The sequence below is a fragment of the Pan troglodytes genome, chromosome 6, assembly GCF_028858775.2.
Source record: "Pan troglodytes isolate AG18354 chromosome 6, NHGRI_mPanTro3-v2.0_pri, whole genome shotgun sequence".
NCBI classification, from domain to species: Eukaryota; Metazoa; Chordata; class Mammalia; order Primates; family Hominidae; genus Pan; species Pan troglodytes.
Genome location: NC_072404.2, coordinates 136,672,723 through 136,696,570, shown reverse-complemented (window position 1 = coordinate 136,696,570; position 23,848 = coordinate 136,672,723). Strand labels below are relative to the sequence as shown.

Below are 23,848 nucleotides of genomic sequence, written 5' to 3'. Positions count from 1 at the left end.
GAGGTACAAGGGGTACAAATTGTTCAAGAGTTAAGCAATAATTATGCCTAAGTAATGAATGAATTTAGTGACTTTATGATGAAGGGAGTCAGCTGAGAAAGATGATCATATCAGCTGTATGTTGTGACTGGAACAGCAAATGCTCCCGGAAGCTTATTTTAGCTTAAACATTAAAACTTCAAAATAGATAACACTACTCTGAAATCAATTAAGATAATTTGGCGGAGACCTACATGGCTTGCTATCAAGACAGCCTACATCAGAAATAGAGTTAAGAAAAAGCGAGTTGTGTGTGATAATTACACACCAAAAACTATAAAGTCAGATAAGCTAAATGATTTTACCTGAACATGCTTGAAGCATTGTTACTATGCAATTTAATTATAATTTTAATCAGTAATAATTATAAGCCAATATTCTAGTGCTGATGGTTCAAAAAGCCTTTTTTGTGGTTTCTGAATACCATGGCTATTAATGTGAACTGGTTGATGCTGTGGTACGAGATACATGTAACCATGTGCGAAGGGCACTTCTGTTTTTAATTGGAGCCATGTTGAAATTATTCGAGGACATTTTGCTTTTTAGACTTTCAGAGCACTAAAGCTAAAAAAAGAAAAGTAGACACCTTTCTGCAAAAATATGAATTGAAGACACATTATGTACAAATAAATAAATAAACAAATAAAAATTCTTTCTAAAAGAGGAACAAAACCAATCTCTATGTTGTCTTTCAAAAGCCCTGTTTTCTGTGGGTTTGGCAACCACTGGCTTGCTTTTTTAGCCAGCTGTGATCCTGGGCTGGCTCAGCTGCAAGATCTTTGCTTCTTTCTCTTCCAGGCTACAGCCCTTGCATTTCTAAGTCTTGACTTTTGCAAATAGGATAAGTACTCTAAACGTTGTATATTTTCTTGTGGAAGACATTAGTAGACACACAGTATCCTACAGCTTAAAATCTGTTCTGCAACAGCATGATCCAGCTTCAAGCTGCTAGGTCAAAATTTAAAATGTCATGTTCTGTACTGTGGCTGCAGGCTTTCACTTCTCTGAAATGCAGTTCCATTTGGTCATATTAAAGGATAATGTAAATCCACCCATAAATCATACAGAGCAACTACTGCAGTGTCAATAACATTTTTAGTATTGGTAAAACTCTTGGGACCAAGATGGATTTTTTTTTTTCTTTGAGATGGAGTCTTGCTGTCTCACCCAGGCTGGAGTGCAGTGGTGGTGATCTCAGCTCATTGCAACCTCTACTACCCAGGTTCAAGTGATCCTCCTGCCTCTACCTACCCAGTAGCTGGGATTACAGGCACACACCACCACACCTGGCTAATTTTTGTATTTTTAGTAGAGACGGGGTTTCACCATGCTGGCAGGCTGGTCTCAAACTTCTGACCTCAAGTGATCCACCCGCCTCGGCCTCCCAACGTGCTGAGATTACAGGTGTGAGCTACCGCACCCGGCCTACCAAGATGGATTCTGACAGTCAGCTAAGGGCTGAAAAACAGTATCAGAAGGAAACTTTAGTTGTCACCTCACGAGTCAACCCACTAATAAATGCATCCTGGTTTACAAAAGAAGGCAAGCAAGAAAGAGTGAATCAATATCTAATAGAAAGATAAAATGAGGCACTATTCATCTCAGTTTCAGCTGAATCTCCTGAAATCTAGAGCAAATAACAGAAGCCAAAAAAAAAATCATATTCCAAGAAATTTCTGGACAACCTATACAAGACTTTCAAAAGTATGGACAAAATCCAGTTTTCCATATTCTTGTCTCACCAAAAGAGTTGTGAGACAAAGAGGAAGAAAGGGATGGAATTTCTGTGTGAGCTTTCCAATGTTTTGGGGCCCTCTTCCCCATTGGGGTGTTGTTTTATTTTTGCCTTAAGCCAAGTGAGAGGAGCCTTCAGCAGAGCCAAGCACATGTCTCTTGGGGTTTAGGAAGCATTAGAACTGGTATGATATACTGTGGCTACAGATCAGCTTTAGGGTGGCAGAGAGAGTGAGAGAGAAAGCTTCACTGGGAACTAACTGTATTTCCAGCAACGACAGAGCAACAATGCATTAATATTTCTGTAGATCAAATATATATATTTCTGTAGTTCAAAGTATAGCAAGCCTAGTGCTATTTTGAATATTTTTCAAAAGGATGCCTGGAGGAGCAACGTGATCCTCAACAGAGTGATAGACAGTTGGATACCAAGGACCCAAAAAAGGAATCTACTTGGAGGAGAGGTATTACCGCCATCAAGGAAGTTGGAGCCATAAAGTTCCGGTGGGGAGGGGGCTCTCCAAGGCAATTCGTAAAAGCACTCATAAAAAAATGAAGTAGCATGCTAGACTCAGAGAGCACATCACTGGGTTATGCTTGTACTAGTCAAATAAGACTCTTCTTGTCCTTAGCATCCCGTCTCTACTCTGGCCAACGCAGAAAAATGTAGAAGAATAAAAGTAGAGAAGGAAGATGGGGAAATGGCAAATAAGTGTCCTGCCTTCTCTCCCCTGATTTGGGCTTTTGAGACTGAGGGAAACCTAAGCTGGGGGATGGAAATGACTTATGTAGTTATGACTCAGAACGGGACAATTTTATAGGAGTATTGATGTGATACTCCTATGCCTGAAGGTGATTGGAGACCTTTTGTTATCTGAAAGTGGTGTTAAACTTATGGGTCCTGACCAAGATTTTTATTCAAGGGTTAGGGAGGAAGTAATCCACAGAGGGTTCAAAAGGACAGGAGAAAAAAGAATAAAATAGTTTTAGGCTATCACCTTATCAGCTTAGCCTATTTATAGGTTAAAATAAAATCATTTTCACTCTGGTTGGGGGGACCCTACCCAAAACACAGGTCCTCCTGTTATGCATTGGACAAGGCAATGAAAGAAGGTCATTCATTAGTTTAGCACATTAAGTAGTCGTGCTTTGCAAGCTGCTGCTACTGAAAACCTTTGCCACCTTTTTTTTGGATGCAATTTCTGATGGGAAGGCTTGAAGTCTATTAGAGAAAATAAGTGCTCTCCAGGTTCCCATATTCCTGCCTGCATTGACCAATTGTTCTAGTTTTGAAGTGTCTAAACAAACATAAATTTTTTAACATCTCATTTGGTAGAGCTAAAGTTCTGGTTACTACATGCCTTGGCTGAGTGATGATGAACATATATCATTTAATCTCCACCTGACATTGTTTTTTGTTTCATGCAAAATAAGACTGACAATACAATTAAAGATACAACAAACAATTTTAAAAGATCAAAAGCTATAAAACTCAGATAGCCAGCATAAATACCTCATGGAAATGACATCCACACTTCCCCTGTAGAAACTCTTTGTAACGCCCCATTGTTATAGTGAATGTGTCAACTACTTCATAGCCATATTTTTTTGCAGTATCCAGAATAATCAAATTTTCTTTCCATAAGTTCTGTACTTCACTCTGATTGGAAAGCAGAAGAATGAGAATTTTTATTAACAGAGGATTGTTTTATGATTCAATAAGTTAGGTGGAAATTATGTAAATGTCTTTTTTACTGGGATTAGTCATAGTGTAAGATAAGGAACTTCACATGCATTTCTTAAATAAAGATGTGTTCTAATTTTTTTTACTCGAAACATACATGTAATCATTTATGTATAAAACAGCAATATCTATAGTGACACACAGTTTTGAACTTCTTCAGTAAAAAGTGGTTAAATTTATTGCCCACAAAGACTCATAAAATATCTAAAATTCTCAACTTAAAAATTAACATTACTGCCAAAAGCAATCTACAGATTTAATGCTATTCCTATCAAATTACAAATGTTATTTTTTACAGAATTAGAAAAAACTATTCTAAAATTCATATGGAACCAAAAAAGAGCCCTAATAACCAAAACGTCTTAAACAAAAAGAATAAAGCCAACACATCACATTATGTGACTTCAAACTATACTATAAGGCTACAGTAACCAAAACAGCATGGTTTTGGTACAAAAACAGACACATAGACCAATGAAGGAGAACAGAGAACCCAGAAAAAAGCCGCACCTATAACCAACTTATTTCAACAAACTCAACAAAAATAAGCAATGGGAAAAGGACCCTCAATAAATAGTGCTGGGATAACTGGCTCTCTATATTCAAAATAATGAAACTGGATTCTTACCTCTTACCATATATAAAAATTAACTCAAGATGGATTAAAGACTTAAATGTAAGACCTTAAACTATAAAAATCCTAGGAGAAAACTAGGAAATACCATTTTGGACACTGGCCTTGGCAAAGAATTTATGACCAAGACCGCAAAAACAATTATACCGAAACCAAAAATTGATAAGTGGAACCTAATTAAACTAAAGAGCTATGCACAGCAAAAGAAACTATCAACAAAGCAAACAGACAATCTACAGAATGGGAGAAAATGTTTGCAAACTATGGATCTGACAAAGTTCAAATATCTAGAATCCATAAGTAATTTAAATCAGCAAGTAGAAAACAAACCCATTAAAAAGTGGTAGACACTTCTCAAAAGAAGATATATGATTTGAATATTTGTCCCCTCCAAATCTCATGTTGAAATGTGAACCCCAGTGTTGGAGGTGAGGCTTAGTGGGAGGTGTTTGGGTCATAGGGGTGGACCTTTCATGAACGGCTCTGTGCCCTCCCCACAGTAATGAGTTCACACAAGATCTGGTTGTTTAAAAGAGTCTGGCACCTCCCGCCTCTCTCTCCTTCTCCCTTTCTCATTACGTGACTCTCGTCATGTGACACACTTGCTCTCCCTTAGCCTTCTGTCATGATTGTAAGCTTCCTGAAGCCTCACCAGACCAGATGCTGGTACCATGCTTCTTGTATAGTCTGCAGAACAGTGAGCCAAAATACCCCTTTTCTTTATAATTTACCTAGTCTCTGGTATTTCTTTATAGAAATGCAAAGCAGACTAATACAACATACAAGCACCCAACAGACATGAAAAAATGTTCAATGCCACTAATCATCAGAGAAATGCATATCAAAACCACAATGAGATACCATCTCACACCAGTCAGAATGGCTATTATTGAAAAGTAAAAAATTAACAGATGTTTGTGAGGCCATGCAAAACAGGAATGCTTATAAACTGTTGGTGGAAACATAAATTAATTCAACCACTGTGGAAAGCAGTTTGAAGGCTTCTCAAAGAACTAAAAATGGAACTACCATTTGACCCAGCAATCCCATTACTCAATATGTATCCAAAAGAAAATAAATCATCCTACCAAAAAGACATGCATTTCTATGTTCATCACAGCACTATTCACAATAGAAAAGATATAGAACCAACCTAGGTGTTCATCAAAAGTGGATGAGATAAAGAAAACATGGTACATATTTACCACAGAATACTATGCAGCCTAAAGAACAAAATCATGTTTTTTGCAGAAACATGGATGCACCTGGAGCCTTCCGTTAGCTAAATAATGCAGGAACAGAAAATCAAATACTGCATCTCCTCACTTATGAGTGGGAGCTGAATATTGAATATGCATAAAGATAGAAACAATGGACACTGGGGTCTACAAGAAGAGGGAGGAAGGGAGAGGACAAAGGGTTGGAAAATTACCTATTAGATACTACGCTTGCTACACTTACTTATATACCAGGTATTTTTTGAGGGTCTTCTATGTGCTGAGAATTGTATTTGGCATTTGGGCTGTCAGTGTAAGCCATATCAACTCCCTTAACCCACAATTCCCTTGGTGCTCTCACAATTACCATCCAGCAGAGGAGACAGACAGCCAAGGAGTATATGACTGACATGAGTAAGGACATAAGACACTGTTACAGGAGCTCATGGTGGGAGCAGCCAACCCAGTCTAGTGTGTCAAGAGGTTTTCTCTGAGGAACTAGCATGTAAGCTAACATTTGAAGAGTAACTGGATGTTACCCAGAGGAGGGAGTGGTGGAGGAGTTAACTCCAAGTAGAAGCAGCAGGGATTTATTTCAAAGGTCTGGAGGTGACTGAGATCATGGTGTGCTTGAGAAACTGAAATATGCTCAGCCTGACTGAGCTCAGTGGTGTTGTGAGTGTGAATGTGTGTGTGTGTGTGCACACACTTGTGTGCACATGCACTGGTAGCAAGGGATAAGTCTACGGAGAAAGACGGAAGCCAGCACTGAATGGCTATATGAGCACATGATGAGAAGTTTGAATTCGTTTTCTGCTTTCACTTGCAATTATCCCCCTCTTCCCTTTTTCTATTCTTTGCCCTTCCTCTTCTTTTCTCCTTCTGTCTTCACTCAGTTTGAAAAGATTGATGAGCACCATCAAAGTTCAGGTGGCAGTCATAATGTTTAACACAATATCTGGCACATAGTAAGTGCTGAAGAAATGTTTGCTGAAATGAATTGATTCTGAACTGTAACCTAAGTATAAGTAAAGGCCACAAGTATGCCAATTACTGTGAGGAGCTGCAACCAAAGGGGCACAGTGGAGCTACTGGAGTCCTCAAGAATGAATTGTGGATCTCGACCTGTAGACTTCAAATAACATTAAAGGGATTCAATCCATGGAAGACATTATCAAAGGTCCCCTCTCCTGATCCCCAGTAGTCTTAAACCCTTTGGCTCTCCCAGATATTAAATGCCTCAACTCATTTTGAATTAACTTAACCCCTGCTAACTCCAAGATGCTGAATTTAGAGGATGTAACTTGGCCACTTCCTACCATTTCTCCTGTTTTTGCATCACAGAAGATCTGCTGTCCAGGCAGATACATTTTTGAGAAAAGAATTGGGGGTCTTGTGTTCTGTGCTGGGGAAAGGTAGTAGCACTCAACAGAGACATAAAAATATAAATCTCAACCTCCTTACATATTAAATGGACAGCTTCCTTTCTCCCCAATTCCCAGTGCTCACCAGGGTCATTACTCTGCAATTGCCCAATAATGCTGGCTGCTCCAGAAGTCCCTTCACTTGAGCAAGAGCAGCTGGTTCTCGTCCCTACAGATCCTATCTTTCTTTTCTTTTCTGAGACTTCTATTTAGTGCTGAGGCTAATTTACCATCTTCTATAAGAACTGGCCAGAGACCCCTACTCTTTTCACTGATGAATATCCAATTACAGGAAAAACCAATGATACTACTTCAAAGACTATTTTTAAAATAAAGCAATCATTTTGAAATCATCTTCAAAAAGACCACTCTTTCCCAAAGGACTCATGATAGTGATAATTTTTTTTGTGGATTCAGCATGAACCTGACAAAAGGAAATCCTTTTAATATAGCCTTTAAAGGTATATGTAAAATTGGTGGGGTAAGGGAACTTAAAGCACAATCTTTCTCATATACCCCTCAGCTCTTTATTTTTGCATAGTTCAACATGCTGTTTCCTCTTTTATGAAGTCAATGGATTATTTACAACATATTTGTGGGCTACATGAAATTAATTATAATTTATTTGCAAACATAACCCTTAAGTATATTCTCTTTTTTTTACTTTCATGAAGGTTGCTCAATATTATATAGTGCCTTACGGGTCTTTTTCCGGCAGGGATCCTTATAGGAATCATGAAATTCACCTAGCCCAGAGGAAATGTGCTTACCTGTGTTAAGAAATGTACTCCATCCACTGGCAGATGAAATCCAATTCCCAAAGTTTTGATGATCACTAGGATATTGAGTAAATTTTCCCTGAATGAGATAATTATAATTCTAAAGTCAGTAACTTTAATTACATTTCTAGATGTTTGTTGTTTATATAAACAAATACCATAGAATTCTTTCAGAATGTGATAATTGGCATAAAAGACTAAATGCTCATTTTATATATTTGATGTATAATACGGTTTTTTTAAGATAGAGTTTTAGGTGTCAGTAGACACATTTCGATCTGTACTAAATGTAAATCTGGATAATGAACAACCATGTTGTGACTGGATACAAGACTATTTTACTTTATTATTTTAAACTAGACTTTAAGTACTTAATGATAAATTATAAGCTGTTCTTTAAATAAAATCTGGATAAAACTCAGTCACATCCATGGTAACTTTTTTGACTTAGAATACTAATGACAATTATTGTTGCAGACATTTACCTCTTCAAAACTTTGTGAATAATTTGCAGGTGATTGGAATTAAGCCACTGAACACCACCAACAACCAATACAGTCTGGCCAGTATTCTCTAGGGGACGTGATCTGAAATTCAGAAAGAAAAACAACACATGTTGCCCTAAAACAGAAGGTAAACATTGTAACTGCACTGCCTCACATTTCACTGTATCTGGCATCTTGATCATAAGACTCCTTGTAATTTCCAACTTGTTTTCTGCCGCCTTACTTGGTATCTAACCTTTTGAGCACATTTGATGTACAGTGAGTAGTTGAGCAGTGACGACTGCTAGCAGAACATCAGTACTTTGTGGGTTTTGTGTCTTTCATTATAGTTTCATTGTACCTTTGCAAGAGGTGTTCAAGTGCATTTTCAAATGTTGGTCTCAATGAAGGGCTTATCCAGAACTGGGGATAGTAGGAATAACTGATCAAAGTCTTCCCACCATTGACGTTGTGATAGAATTTAGTGCCATGTACTTTCTGCCATTCCTGCAACGTTTCATTCAGCCTTTCAATAAGATAGTACATGATCCCTCTGTTGGTTGAATCTCCAATGAACAGAATCTGTAAGTTAAAAAGAAAGCATTTGTTTAAAAGCTTATGTTTACATGGTACAGGAGATAGTTTAAAATAATGAAATTTTGAATATTCACACCACTACCTAACTGTTTGAAGGACAGCCCTTCAAATTGTTAGAAATAACATTCATTATATTCTCTCCCAAACCTGTTCCTTTTCATCTCTTCCATATTCTTAGTAATGCCATCACCTACTGACCCACTAACTCATATTTACCACTTGTTTCAGGTTATCTTCAATTTTTCTATCTCCCTTATGCTCTTTATTTCTCATTTAAGCAGCTTAACAAGTTCTATTGATTCAAATAGGCATGAAGCATTTTAGTGCTCTAGGAATACTTAGGGATTTTCCAATCTCTTTATTTTATAGATGTGCAAACTGAGAATTCACAGAGGTAGCTCAATAGAGGTCGTGTCTACTTGACGAAAGAACCACAGAACCAGAATCTAATTTTCTGAACATCAGTGCATGTCCCAGGGTGCCTATCCCAGTGCCATTTCCTCTCCAATGAAGCCTCTTACCCACATCCCCTCCTGTTCATTCCCAGCAGCACTGTTCAGGCTTTCACTGCCTCAAACCTGCACTAGTGTAATACTCTCCTACTGGGTCTCCCTTCCTGTACAATGGCTGTCTTTTAATTCATTCTACACACAATATTGCTGCGATAAATTTCCAAATGTCTAGTTCTGGCCATCTCATTTGTGTGCTCAAAAACTTTACTGGTTCCTTGTTTCTTACATAATCCTACAGGTTCCTCTCACATATACTGTTTTTATTGCATACCAGTCTTTGTTAGGTGGAGATTTCATGCAGAGTCCTCACTTTTAATCTTCAGAATTGTGAGGTTTGATTCAGTATCTCCTTTTCACAGGTGAGGAATTTGAGGGTCAGGAAGATGGAGGACATAAATCTACTAAATGGAGAACCCAGGATTCAAACCCACGTACTTTAACTCCAAGTGCAAGGTGAATGGCCCCATCCTCTTAATGCCTCCCTTTATGTAAGCATGTTAGACTTCTACTTTTCTGCTAAACATGATTTGCATTCAGCATCTGCTTTTCCTTATGTTAGCCTGTCTGCCTTGAAAGTTCTTCCTCTGCAACCCCACTTGTCACCCTCCGGACCCTACGTGAATGCTGCCTCTACCAACAGGTCTCATCCAGTGCCCCTAGCCACAATTAATTTTCCTGTTCTCTTTGATTTTATTACATTTTGACTGCCATTACAGATTTTACAGAAGCCTCATGAAATTATGGCTTTTTGCGTCTGCATCTTTTTTCTCATAGCCTATCAAGAAATATTTGAGGTCAGGGTCAATTTCCAATTCTAATTTTCCCCTATAGTACCATGCATGCACTTTTAAAATAAATAGTGACTTGAAAGTCAAAAGGACTTTTGTCATAGACAATCCCTTCTAATGTCTTTGGATAAGATTTAATTCATTCTTCAGTCTTTTTCTTTCTTTGGAGATTTCTCTTTCTATTAGTCATGCACATGTTTTTTTCTGATTTTAATGGCAGGCATTGCCATCATTTCTTAGGTACTTCTGTATTTGTCCATCTGCAGAAAATTTAGCGAGAATCTGCAAAGGTTTAAACTCTTTCCACGGTGAGCGTATCCAAGTAGCTGCATGGAGAAATCTAGAAAGCTTCTCCAATTCACCTTCAGCTCAAGTAGTGTTATGCTAAGCATCATTAGGCTACCCTGAATAAAAAGATTTCAAGGACTCAGTCATAGATCCTCTCAGCCAGGTTGCATTTGGAACAATAACATTCCAGTGTAATAAAATAGCTTGTGAAATAACTTGAATTTCTTCTTACTGCATTCAACCTTTCACTATTTATGTTTGATTTTCTTGTCTACATTTCTGATTTTTAAAGAAGAACATCGTATAATTAGGAATGCTCTTAATTTTAGATATCAGCAGTTATGCAACTCCATTAGTATTGTTTTGCTAGGGCTGCCATAAGGAAGTACCAGAGACTGTGTGACTTCAACAACAGAAATTAATTTTCTCATATTTCTGGAGGCTAGAAGTCCAACATCAAGTAGCTAGTAGGGTTGGTTCCTTCCAAGGCCCTCTCTGGCTTGTAGGTGGCTATCTTTTATTTGTGTTTTTCCTCTGTGGCTATGTCCTAATCTCTTCTTTAAAGATCCCAGTCATATTGGATTAAGTAGGCCCCACACATAGGACCTCATTTTACCTTAATCAGCTCTTCAAAGGCCCTATTCCTAAATACAGGCACATTATGAGGTACTGGGGGTTAGAATGTCAATGTATGAATTTGGTGGAGGCGATACAATTCAGTCCATAACGATAGTAAAGGACCTTTGAGATCTAGCTTTTAAACTAAATTGCCAGTGTGGGTTTTTCTTGTAGTTTCTTTTCATTTCAATATCAAGGTGCATTCCCTCCTAGGGTATCCCCAGGCAGCCAGCGAGCTCCCTAGATATCTGTATTGTGGGCTATGCAGAACAATACAAAGGTTGAGAAAAATCAAAGTAGTTATATATTACTGAGAAAAACAACAACAAAATTCCTAGATTTCCAGTATTTTCTGTGTGTTTATATGTGAAAAGGCAGCCCACCAAACATGTCAGAGGCACAACAGTCCTGTTTCAGAATTCTTAGGTACTATTATTTATTAACTAGATGATTTTAGACAAATTATGTGACCTCTCCAAGGGTTCATTTCATTATGTGTACAGTCGGGAGAAACAGAGGTCCATGTAGGAGGACTTAAATGTGATTTTAAATACTTTTCATATTCTTGGCACAAAATGTATGTATGCACAAAATGTAAGCACAAAATGAATGCATGCCACCTTGTTAGGCACTTAAAATTTGTTAGCTCCTCTAGAGAAAATGGCAGCAAAAATAGGAAATGTCTAAGTCACAGCTATTTCTCTCCTGCCTTACCAAATCTCCTCCTGATCTCCAGCAGGACTTGAAGCATGGCTGGAAAGTTCTGTACGGAGGACTGGAAGAGAGATCACCATCCTGAGCAAACCAATGCTCTCAGAATGGGTCCCAGGTGGCCCCATTGCTGATTAGTGACTAGCAAGAGCTGCCTGAATGGGAGAAGGAAGCATCACCACTGTCATTTGCACAACAAGCTCTTCTAAATCGCAAATATCTCAATAACAAAGTTGAATCTAGCAGACATAGCTCTGGGATTTCTAGAGGATTATGTTATTCTAGTGCCTTTCCATTCATGAAAGATGGAAATAATAAAGTATAACTATAATGAAAATTCAGTTGTAATTTTAAGATTGATTGTTCTGTTGGAAAAGCAATTTTTGTAAGAGATTGATATTTCTAACTAAAAGATGTCTAACTTCAAAATGTCAGCTTTTTAATGTGCATATCACACAATTTGAAAATACTGTAAGGAATTAAAGAGTGATTTGTTTCAGTTATATGATTCCTATTCAACCTCTATATATTTTAGGCCATTCAGTTTGGTAGATTTTTAAAAAGGAAATTTGCAGATGATCTGTTTTGAGGAAGAACTTCTGTTTTAAAAGGCCTAGATTATCATAACAAATATTTATGACTAGGCATACAATTTATAAATAATTCTTTCTCTCCCCTGTGAAAATTACTGCCTTACATTAGCATGCATGGTTATTTTTTCTCTTTTGGATAAGCAAAGAGAAAAAATGTGATGTGGTTTTAAACACAAAGATATGTTTAGAAGAGTTTTGCATCTATTCTACTCCCATGACTCTGCATGCAGTGTGAGCTACCACAGAGTATACAGGAATTGGTATTTTTCCCATTCCTTTTCATAGCATCATGAACTGTAGGACTTAAAAGGAGGTACTATTCCTAGGCTCTACAAAAGCTTGAAGCTTGTTTTAAAATTGTTACATTAGTCTGTCTTGCATCACTATAAAAGAATGCCTGAGCCTGGGTAATTTATGAAGATAAAAGATTTATTTGGCTCACAGTTCTGCAGACTATACAAGCATGGCACCAGCATCTGCTCGAGTCCTGGTGAGGTCTCAGGAAGCCTTTATTCATGGAGGAAGGTGAAGAGGGAGGAGGCATGTCACAGGGCAAGAGAGGGAGCAGGAGAGATGCCAGGCTCTTTTAAATGACCAGCTTTCATGTGAACTAACAAGCAAGAACTCATTAATTACTGTGAGTAATTACTGTGGGGAAGGCACCAAGCTATTCATGAAGGATCCATCCCCATGACCCAAACAACTTCCAATAGGTCCCACTTCCAACATTGGGGATCACATTTCAACATGAGACTTGGAGGAAACAAACATCCAAACTATATCAATAGGCTTATTATAAAATGGTTTAATTATCTTTGTTTTTATTTCCAGTTTCTTGGTTGCATAGTCCCTGTGTTAGGTGAGATAAGCTAAGCACTGTAACAGATAGCCCAAAAAACTTGGAATAGGTCAAACCCAATTAAAGTTTATTACTCTCTCAGAAAAATAGTCCAGGTGATTCAAGTCAGGTTTATGTGCAGGGGTGGGGCAGGGAGGTCATTTAGGGTCCCAGGATGACTGGATTGTGTCTTCAATTACGGCTTCTAGGAACTCTCTGGACATTGACACCCAACTGAAGGAAGGAAAAAAGAAGCTGTCAGGTTTTCTATGGGCCAGCCCTGGAAGCTGGTCACATCATTCCTGATCATATTCTACTGGTTAGAACTCAGTCTCATGGCCAAATACCTAATGTCAGGAGACACTGAGAAATATAGTCAAGTTGTGTGCTATGGAGAAGAGAAACTGACTTTGATGACTGCTTAGTTATTCTCTACTACATTCTCTTACATGCTAAGTCTTCCTGGGGAAAAACTAAACCCTCTGTTCAGATTTTTCCACCTATTAACTAGCAGAAGTGGGAAGTATGTGAAAGGCTACATTTACTTTGTGTGATGCCTGAAAGGTCTTCTATTTTGAGAAGCTGGTTTTCTGAGATGAATAATATCAAGAAATATTTACTGGTAAAAATACAAGCAAAACTTTGGGAACTTTTAATTTAAATGTACAATGAAATGATTTTTATCTCATTTTGTTTCTTCATGAAGGGAACTAACAATGATAATACTTAGACTTTTAAATATTTTAATCCATAACCTCTTTACTCCAGCATCACCAAAAGTAACCAGGACATAGTTAAAGAATCAAGTTGGAAATAAAAGGAGATTTGGTGGCTATCTAGGTTGAATCAATACAAAGGTAGTATAACTCGTTAGCTTCTCAGAGTCTTCTGATCTGTTGCGGCAGGAAGAGAATTGGATACATGTAGTATTAATAGATAAGAAAAGAAAAAGAAAAAAATTAAAATCATTTTCCTTTTTCCTTTCTTTCCTCCTGCATCACATCAGTTTTATCGTCAGTATTTACAGAAGTGGTAGCATTTCTCTGGATCCAATAAAGTGCACGTAGATTTCAACACAAGACTGAGCCTAGTTAAGAGGAACCCACTAGAACCTTCCCAAAGGGGAAGTTATATAGGAGTGCAGTAGAGCTAATTGTCCATGAATCCAGGTAATGCCTGTTTACTGGAGAGCTTTCACATTGCTATAGATAAGGGAAATAAAAGTGAGGTGAGGAGGAGTCTTATTTGTTACATCTAGGTCCAGAGCCAAGCATAACCCACATATTTAGAAAGCTCTACAGTGATACTGATGAACCCTAAGGTCGAAAACCACTGATCTCCTAAGATAAACATGCATTTCTAAATGATGAAAGGGGTGGTTCAGTTGTAATATGAAGCTGAGACTGGTCAGACGGCTAATGATATTTAGGTCATGATGAAAAACTAGCTCAACAAAGCATCCCTCTGTGAAATGTGATGCGGTTACAATAAATGTTTTCCAATTGTGCATTTTAATTAAGTTGGATGTAGATGAGCAGCCAAATTGATGTTTGCAGTCAAAAACAAATATAAGATTGACACTTAGGCAAATCACTCTCAGACATAAAATTTGGCAAAAAAAAAAAAAGGGAAGCAAGCAACTCTACAACATCACCTAGGCATAGCTCTTCTAGCTGCTTGGAACAAAATTATTTGTCTACATTGCCATTATCTCTGGATTGTTGTAGTATTTATTGAATGTGAAGGAGGGCATCATGTGTAAGTCATCATTTCCTGGTAAGAGTGAGGTGCACTCTTTCCTTATATCTGACTGATTTACTGAAACTGACAGGCAATAATGAATTACGTAACCATAATGGAATTCACATATTAGTCAGAACATATTATTTTAAATTAGCCGCACTTTGAAAATTTAAACACCTTTAAGTCCAAGACAGTACTTAACGTGAAAACATTACTTAAAAATTTAAGTTACATTCCCTGTTTTAACAGCTGAGTTTAAGTACTTTTTGTAAATATTGCCTTTTTATATTTCCCTTTCTTAATTGCACCCTCCTCTCAGATATTTTATTACTGGCTTAAATTCTGAACTGTTTTCCACTGACAAACAAAATAAAGGCTTGTTTAATTCAGTTAGGTCAGGCTTCTAAGTTTTTGCAGTTGTAAATTTGACTGTCATATTTCTAAACTATTTCCTACATATTTTACCCTGTGATTACAAAATTATGTTCTCATAATTTCTATGTGTTCCATTCAGCATTTATAAAGAGGTAGGTATCTATTTAAAGAAATGTGTGAACATATCATTTAATACATAGCTTGCTTTTTTTCAATTGATTTTCCTTTAATTCAACACAATTGTATATCACAAAACCTATGTACATATACAAAAACCTGTAAGTGAAATAAATCTATAAACGAAATTATTTGGATACATTTAGAGTTCAAAAGTGTCCTATATTCACCTAATGTTCAGAGGGGGAAACTTGTTCCAACTTTCCACCCAAGATCAGCCTCCTGTTCATGTTGCTGCAATGAAGACAAATGACTGAGGTATATGAAGTATGATCCTGCTCACAGGCCATTAAGTGTGGTTAGATTCCTGGTCAAAATTACTAGAAGCTTGAGCACCTTTTCAGATCTCCACTGATTTGTGTCTTGTTCCTTCCCTATAGGCAGGTGGGCTTCTATTTGCAAGTACAGTCTTGGCATTCATCAATGTACTCCTTCCCTATAGGCAGGTGGGCTTCTATTTGCAAGTACAGTCTTGGCATTCATCAACGTACAACAGTAGGAAAAAGATATAAAAGGTCACAATAACAACATAAGGAAATTCAACTGAGAGAAATTACTACTTAGAGATTCTAAAGAAAGCAGAGCACTATTTGAAGGCCTAACTTTCTAATAGTTCTCAATGCCCTGGCCAAATTCCATTGCCTTTTAATTCAATTCTTCAGAGAGAGACAATTCACTTTAATATGTTCCCAAAGTAGAAGCTTGCTGTGATGTGATTAGCATTGAAAATAAAGTTTTTGTAGCACAATATTTTGAACTATTTATTCCTGGCAACAGTGAAACTTCTGGATTCTCACTGTTAAAAATTCGAATTTTACATATTAATTGAAAGTCTTCAGGAAGGCAACTATATTGTTAAAACTGTGTATTTAGGTACATATACAATTTTACATAACCCAAGATACGTGAACTGGAGCACACTGAAGTGGGAACCTCAGAATCTTCTCTAGTGCCTTCTCATAGGTAGTTCCTGCCTTCTTAGCACTCCATTGTCTGTTCCTCCAGTAGGAAGCAAATCAAAGACAGCATAAGGCTTGAGTGATAGGATTCTCAGAGTAGATGCTTTTGCAAAAAATAAATATCCGTATTTTTCTAGTTCAATTAACCTCTTTCAAAGTAATGTGACTCATAGATTGCCTTTCACTGCAAACACCACTCTGCCCAGGCAATTTCCTTCTGGCAACTTTTCTAGATCTTTCCAGGCTGGATCCAGTGCCCACCTCTACTTTCTACTATTGCAATTATTGTGCTATATTGCAATGATTGTTTCTCTCATTTGTCTTCTTCCACTAGAAATTGAGCACCTTGAAGGATCATATATGTGCTTCTGGAACAGATATTTGGTTCAACAAACATTGAATGAATGAACAACATGATATCAAAGAAGTTGTAAAAAGTATTCAGAAGTTAACTTTTTAAGTGTTCAGCTGGACTCTACTCTGTGGTAACATATTAGGGTAACTGACATTGCAACATTGCTGATATGAGGCAGCACAGTTAATCTGATGAGTTTAATATCTAAAAGAATCATTTCATCTGGTGGGATCAGAACTGTAGCTTAGGCTTCCTGACTGCCAGCCTGAGACTTTTCCTACTCCATTAATATCCTGCTGTCCTTATGTATATGTGGAAGAAATTTCTGTATAATGTTGCTCAAATAATGTTACTTTCATTGAATATATAACATGGTAGGAAGAGAGGTAAAAAATGTCAGTATATAATGTGTATAGAAAACAAAATATATTAGTTGTATATCTATTTTTGTAACTGTTATGCTTTAACATTTATTTGTCTTTGGAATGGGTTGGAGATTATAGAACATTCTGGGTAGGATGAGAACTTATTTGTCTTAGTAATGAAAGAGAAAAATTACAGGATTGATTTGTATATTTTTATCATTCTCATGGAAAGTAAGAAATAGATGTACCGGGAAAACCCTTTGCTCACCTACTCCTATTCATAAGTGAAGCTTTCTTAAAATAAGTGCTAGTCATAGTTGTATTTGTGAATGTTTACACAATTATCTCTGTGTTGTGTGAAATATGAATGTATACACCTGACTGTTTTTGGCTAACTCCTGTGATTCTGAATTTAAAAAATATCTTTCTCAGTCTCTCCCCTCTGCATTTCCACTGCCTCTGCCTTCGTTCTAATTTATACAACCTTTTCAAATACAGACTTTTAGATTAAGAAAACAGTGCTCACACATTGTAAAAATGAAAATCATACAGAAATATTTAAAAATATCTCTTCATGCTTAACCAACTATGCTTTACCACCCAAGCTGGCTTCATGGGCATGTGACCTGGACGGTCTTGCAGGGCCACATGCTTTGAAGGGTCTTGTGCTTGGTTCATTGCTCTTCTATTGTCTTTTTTTCCCCAAACTTCAACTTTTATTGCAGATATGGGGTATGTGTGCAGGTTTGCTGCATGAGTATATTGCATGATGCTGAGGTTTGAGATATGGATCCTTCCATGCAGATAGTGAGCACAGTACCCAATAGGTAATTTTTCTACCTATAGCCCCTCCCTTTTGTCCCCAGTAGTCTGTAGCATCTATTGTTCCCATGTTTATGTCCATGATTGCTTAATGTTTAGCTCTCACTTACAAGTGAGAAAATGTAGTATTTTATTTTCTGTTCCTGTGTTAATTTGCTTAGAATTATGGCCTCCAGCTGCATTCATGTTTCTGCAAAGGATGCGATTTTGTTCTTTTTATGACTGTGTAGTACTCCATGGTATGTATATATGTACCACATTTTCTTTATCCAGTTCACCATTGAAGGGCACCTAGGTTGATTCCATGTCTTTGCTATTGTGAATAGTGTGGTGATGAACATACGAGTGCATGCGTCTTTTTGGCAGAACAATTTATTTCCTTTGGGAAGGAAATAAATACATAAATATACCCAGTAATGGGTTTGCTGGGTCAAATAATAGCTCAGTTTTAAGTTCTTTGAGAAATCTCCAAACTGCTTTCCACAGTGGCTGAACTAATTAACATCCCCACCAACAGTGTATAAGTGTTCTTTTTGCTCTGCAGCCTCTCCAGCATCCGTTGTTTTTTGACTTTTCAGTAATAGCCATTCTGACTGGTATGAAATGGTATCTTATTGCTGTTTTCTTTTAGGATTTTTATAGCTTGAGGTCTTACATTTAAATCTTTAATACATCTTGAAATAATTTTTGTATATGGTGAAAAGTAAGGGTCCAGTTTCATTCTTCTGCATATGTCTAGCCAGTTATCCCAGCACCATTTATTGAATAAAGAGCTTTTCACCATTGCTTGCTTTCACTGGCCTTGTTGAAGATCAGATGGTTGTAGATAAGCAGCTTTATCTCTGAGTTTTCTATTCTGTTCCATTTGTCTATGTGTCTGGTTTTGAGTCAGTACCATGTTGTTTTTGTTATTGCAGCTTTATAGTATAGTTTGAAGTTGGGTAGTTATGTCTTTGGCATAGGCTTTGTTTTTTTTTTTTTTTTTTTTGCTTAGGATTGCTTTAACTATTAGGGCTCTTTTTTGGTCCCATATGAATGTTAGAATAGTTTTTCCCAGTTCTATGAAAAGTGACATTGGTAGTTTGATAGGAACAGCATTGAATCTGTAATTTCTTTGGGCAGTATGGCCATTTTAACAATGTTAATTATTCCAATCCATGAACATGTAAGGTTTTTCCATTTATTTATGTCATCTCTGATTTTTTCAGCAGTATTTTGAAGTTATCCTCATAGAGATCTTTCACCACCTTGCTTATCTGTATTCCTAGGTATTTCATTTTCATTGTGGCTATTGTAAATGGGATTGTGTTCTTGATTTGACTCTCAGCCTGGACATTATTGGTGTATAGAAATGCTACTGAGTTTTGTACATTGATTTTGTATCCTAAAACTTCACTAAAATTGTTTATTAGTTCTAAGAGCCTTTTGGCATTCTCTAGGGTTTTCTAGGTATAGAATCATATCGTTAACAAAGAGAGTTAGTTTGACTTTTTTTCCTATTTTGATGCCATTTATTTCTTTCTCTGCCTGATTGCTCTGGCTAGAACTTCCAGTACTATGTTGAATAGGAGTGGTAAGAGTAGGTATACTTGTTTTGTTCCAGTCCTCAAGGGGAACAGTGCCAGTTTTTGCCCATTCCATATGATGTTAGCTGTGGGTTTGTCATAGATGGCTCTTATTATTTTGAAGTATGTTCTTTCAATTGATGCCTAGTTTGTTGAGAGTTTTCTATCATGAAGGAATGTTGAAATTTATAAAAAGCTTTTTCTATATGTATTGAGATGATTATGTGACTTTTTGCTTTCATTCTTTTTATGTGGTGAATCACATTTACTGATTTGCATACATTGAACCAGCCTTCCATCCCAGGAATAATGCCTACTTGGTTGTAGTATATTAATCTTTTGATGTGTTGCTGAATTCGGTTTGCTAGTATTTGGTTGAGAATCTTTGCATCTATGTTCATCAGGCAAACTGGCCTGAAGTTTTCTATTTTCATTGTGTCTCTGCCAGATTTTGGTATCAGGCTGATGCTAACTTCATAGAATGAGTTAGGGAGGAATCCCTCCTCTTTGATTTTTTGGGATAGTTTCAGTACATTGGTACCAATTCTTTTTTGTACATCTGGTAGAATTTGGCTGTGAATCCATCTGGGTCAGGTCTTGTTTTGATTGGTATGTTTTTTTTTTTTTAATTACTGATTCAATTTCAGAGCTCAATATTGGTCTATTCAAAATTTTGATCTCTTCCTTTTCAATTTTGGGAGTTTGTGTGTTTTTAGGAATTTATCAATTTCCTCTAGATTTTCTAATTTGTGTGCAAAGAGTTATTCATAGTATTCTCTGAGGATCTTTTGTATGCTGTGGAATCAGTTGTAATATCATCTTTATCATTTATGATTGTACTTATTTGGATCTCTCTTTTTTGTTGTTGTTAATCTAGTTAGTCTATCAGTCTTACTTATCTTTTTGAAGAACCCACTTCTGTTTTCACTGATCTTTTGTAAGGATTTTTACATCTCTATTTTGTTCAATTCTTCTCTAACATTAGTTATTTTTTTCTGCTAGGTTTTGGGTTAGTTTGTTCTCTTTTTTCTAATTCCTTTTGGTGGAAACTTATATTGTTGATTTGAGACCTCTCTTACTTTTTGAGGAAGGTGGTTAGTGCTATAAACTGTCCTCTTAACACAACTTTAGTTGTATTCCAGAGATTTTGGTAATTGAGTTGCTATTTTTATTAATTTCAAACAAATTTTAAATTTATGCCTTAATTTCATTCTTCTCCCAAAAGTTATTCAGGAGCAAGTTGTTTAATATCCATGTATTTGGGTAGATTTGAGGGATCTTCTTGATATTGATTTCTGTTTTTATTGTACTGTGGTGTGAGAATGTGCTTTGTATGATTTAATTTTTTAGAATCTGTTGAGATTTGCTTTATGTTCAAGCATGTGTTCAATCTTAGAATATGTTCCGTGTGTAGATGAGAAGAATATATATTCTGTGGTTGTTGGGTGGAGCGTTCTGTAGGTGTTTATTATGTCCAATTGGTCAAGTGATTTTAAGTCCAGAGTTTCTTTGTTAGTTTCCTGCCTTGAAGATCTGTCTAATGCTGTCAGTGGGGTGTTAAAGTCTCCCACTATCATTGTGTCTAAATCTGTTCATAGGCCAAAAAGAACGTGTTTTATGAATCTAGGTGCTTCAGTATTTGGTGTATAAATATTTAAGATAGTTAAATCTCCTTGTTGGATTTACTCTTTATTATTATATAATACCTTTCTTTGTCCTTCTTAATTTTTATTGGTTTAAAGTCTATTTTATCTGATATAAAATAGCAACTCCTGCTCTTTTTTGTTTGCATGGTATAACTTTCTTCATCCCTTTACTTTGAGCTTGTGGGTGTTCTTACATCAAGATGGGTCTCTTGAAGACAGAAAATGGTTGAGTCTTATCTTTTTACCCAGATTGCTACTCTGTGCATTTAAAATATGTCATTTAGCCCATTTACATTTAGGGTTAGTATTGATATGTGAGATTTTGATCCTGTCATCATTTTATTAGCTGGTTGTTATGTAGACTAGATTGCGTAATTGCTTTACAGTGCCAGTGAGCTATGTTCCTTTTTTAAATTTTATTATTATTATACTTTAAGTTTTAGGGTACATGTACACAACGTGCAGGTTTGTTACATATGTATACATGTGCCATGTTGGTGTGCTGCACCCATTAACTCGTCATTTAGAATTAGGTATATCTCCTAATGCTATCCCTCCCCCCTCCCCCCACCCCACAACCATCCCCAGTGTGTGATGTTCCCCTTCCTGTGTCCATGTGTTCTCATGGTTCAATTCCCACCTATGAGTGAGAACATGAGGTGTTTGGTTTTTTGTCCTTGTGATAGTTTGCTGAGAATGATGGTTTCCAGCTTCATCCATGTCCCTACAAAGGACATGAACTCATCATTTTTCATGGCTGCATCATATTCCATGGTGTATATGTGCCACATTTTCTTAATCCAGTCTATCATTGTTGGACATTTGGCTTGGTTCCAAGTCTTTGCTATTGTGAATAGTGCCGCAATAAACATACGTGTGCATGTGTCTTTATAGCAGCATGATTTATAATCCTCTGGGTATATACCCAGTAATGGGATGGCTGGGTCAAATGCTATTTCTAGTTGTAGATCCCTGAGGAATTGCCACGCCAACTTCACAATGGTTGAACTAGTTTACAGTCCCACCAACAGTGTAAAAGTGTTCCTATTTCTCCACATCCTCTCCAGCACCTGTTGTTTCCTGAGTTTTTAATGATCACCATTCTAACTGGTGTGAGATGCTATCTCACTGTGGTTTTGATTTGCATTTCTCTGATGGCCAGTGATGATGAGCATTTTTTCGTGTGTTTTTTGGCTGCATAAATGTCTTCTTTTGAGAAGTGTCTGTTCATATCCTTTGCCCACTTTTTGATGGGGTTGTTTTTTTCTGGTAAATTTGTTTGAGTTCATTGTAGATTCTGGATATTAGCCCTTTGTCAGATGAGTAGGTTGCGAAAATTTTCTCCCATATTGTAGGTTGCCTGTTCACTCTGATGGTAGTTTCTTTTGCTGTGCAGAAGCTCTTTAGTTTAATTAGATCCCATTTGTCAATTTTGGCTTTTGTTGCCATTGCTTTTGGTGTTTTAGACATGAAGTCCTTGCCGATGTCTGTGTCCTGAATGGTATTGCCTAGGTTTTCTTCTAGGGTTTCTTCTGTGGTTTTAGGTCTAACATGTAAGTCTTTAATCCATCTTGAATTAATTTTTGTATAAGGTGTAAGGAAGGGATCCAGTTTCAGCTTTCTACATATGGCTAGCCAGTTTTCCCAGCACCATTTATTAAATGGGGAATCCTTTCCCCATTGCTTGTTTTTGTCAGGTTTGTCAAAGATCAGATAGTTGTAGATATGTGGCGTTATTTCTGAGGGCTCTGTTCTGTTCCATTGGTCTATATCTCTGTTTTGGTACCAGCACCATGCTGTTTTGGTTACTGTAGCCTTGTAGTATAGTTTGAAGTCAGGTAGCGTGATGCCTCCAGCTTTGTTCTTTTGGCTTAGGATTGACTTGGCAATGCGGGCTCTTTTTTGGTTCCATATGAACTTTAAAGTAGTTTTTTCCAATTCTTTGAAGAAAGTCATTGGTAGCTTGATGGGGATGGCATTGAATCTATAAATTACCTTGGGCAGTATGGCCATTTTCACAATATTGATTCTTCCTACCCATGAGTATGGAATGTTCTTCCATTTGTTTGTATCCTCTTTTATTTCATTAAGCAGTGGTTCGTAGTTCTCCTTGAAGAGGTCCTTCACATCCCTTGTAAGTTGGATTCCTAGGTATTTTATTCTCTTTGAAGCAATTGTGAATGGGAGTTCACTTATGATTTGGCTCTGTTTGTCTGTTATTGGTGTACGAGAATGTTCGTGATTTTTGAACATTGATTTTGTATCCTGAGACTTTGCTGTAGTTGCTTATCAGCTTAAGGAGATTTTGGGCTGAGACAATGGGGTTTTCTAGATATATAATCGTGTCATCTGCAAACAGGGACAATTTGACTTCCTCTTTTCCTAATTGAATACGCTTTATTTCCTTCTCCTGCCTGATTGCCCTGGCCAGAACTTCCAACACTATGTTGAATAGGAGTGGTGAGAGAGGGCATCCCTGTCTTGTACCCATTTTCAAAGGGAATGCTTCCAGTTTTTGTCCATTCAGTATGATATTGGCTGTGGGTTTGTCATAGATAGCTGTTATTATTTTGAGATACGTCCCATCAATACCTAATTTATTGAGAGTTTTTAGCATGAAGTGTTGTTGAATTTTGTCAAAGGCCTTTTCTGCATCTATTGAGATAATCATGTGGTTTTTGTCTTTGGTTCTGTTTATATGCTGGATTATATTTATTGATTTTCATATGTTCAACCAGCCTTGCATCCCAGGGATGAAGCCCACTTGATCATGGTGGATAAGTTTTTTGATGTGTTGCTGGATTCGGTTTGCCAGTATTTTATTGAGGATTTTTGCATCA

General features: G+C 36.9%; 1 protein-coding gene across 6 annotated transcripts in view; it reads right to left on the bottom strand.

The window, feature by feature from the left end:
• CPED1 (cadherin like and PC-esterase domain containing 1) overlaps positions 1-23,848 on the bottom strand; it is a 315,315-nt gene that overhangs the window by 27,575 nt on the left and 263,892 nt on the right. For 5 of the 6 annotated variants that reach the window (XR_010158959.1, XM_016945383.4, XM_063815551.1 and 2 more), the window contains 4 exons: positions 8,418-8,638; positions 8,057-8,158; positions 7,563-7,650; positions 3,287-3,433 (listed from right to left, as the gene is read on the bottom strand). Coding sequence is in view for 5 of the 6 variants with exons in the window: in XM_016945383.4 (XP_016800872.2) it covers positions 3,287-3,433; positions 7,563-7,650; positions 8,057-8,158; positions 8,418-8,638 (558 nt within the window). In the remaining variant the exon portion in view is untranslated. Of the gene's footprint in view, positions 1-3,286; positions 3,434-7,562; positions 7,651-8,056; positions 8,159-8,417; positions 8,639-12,948; positions 13,236-23,848 lie in introns of those variants that run through there. The other variant, XM_016945388.3, reaches the window with a different exon arrangement.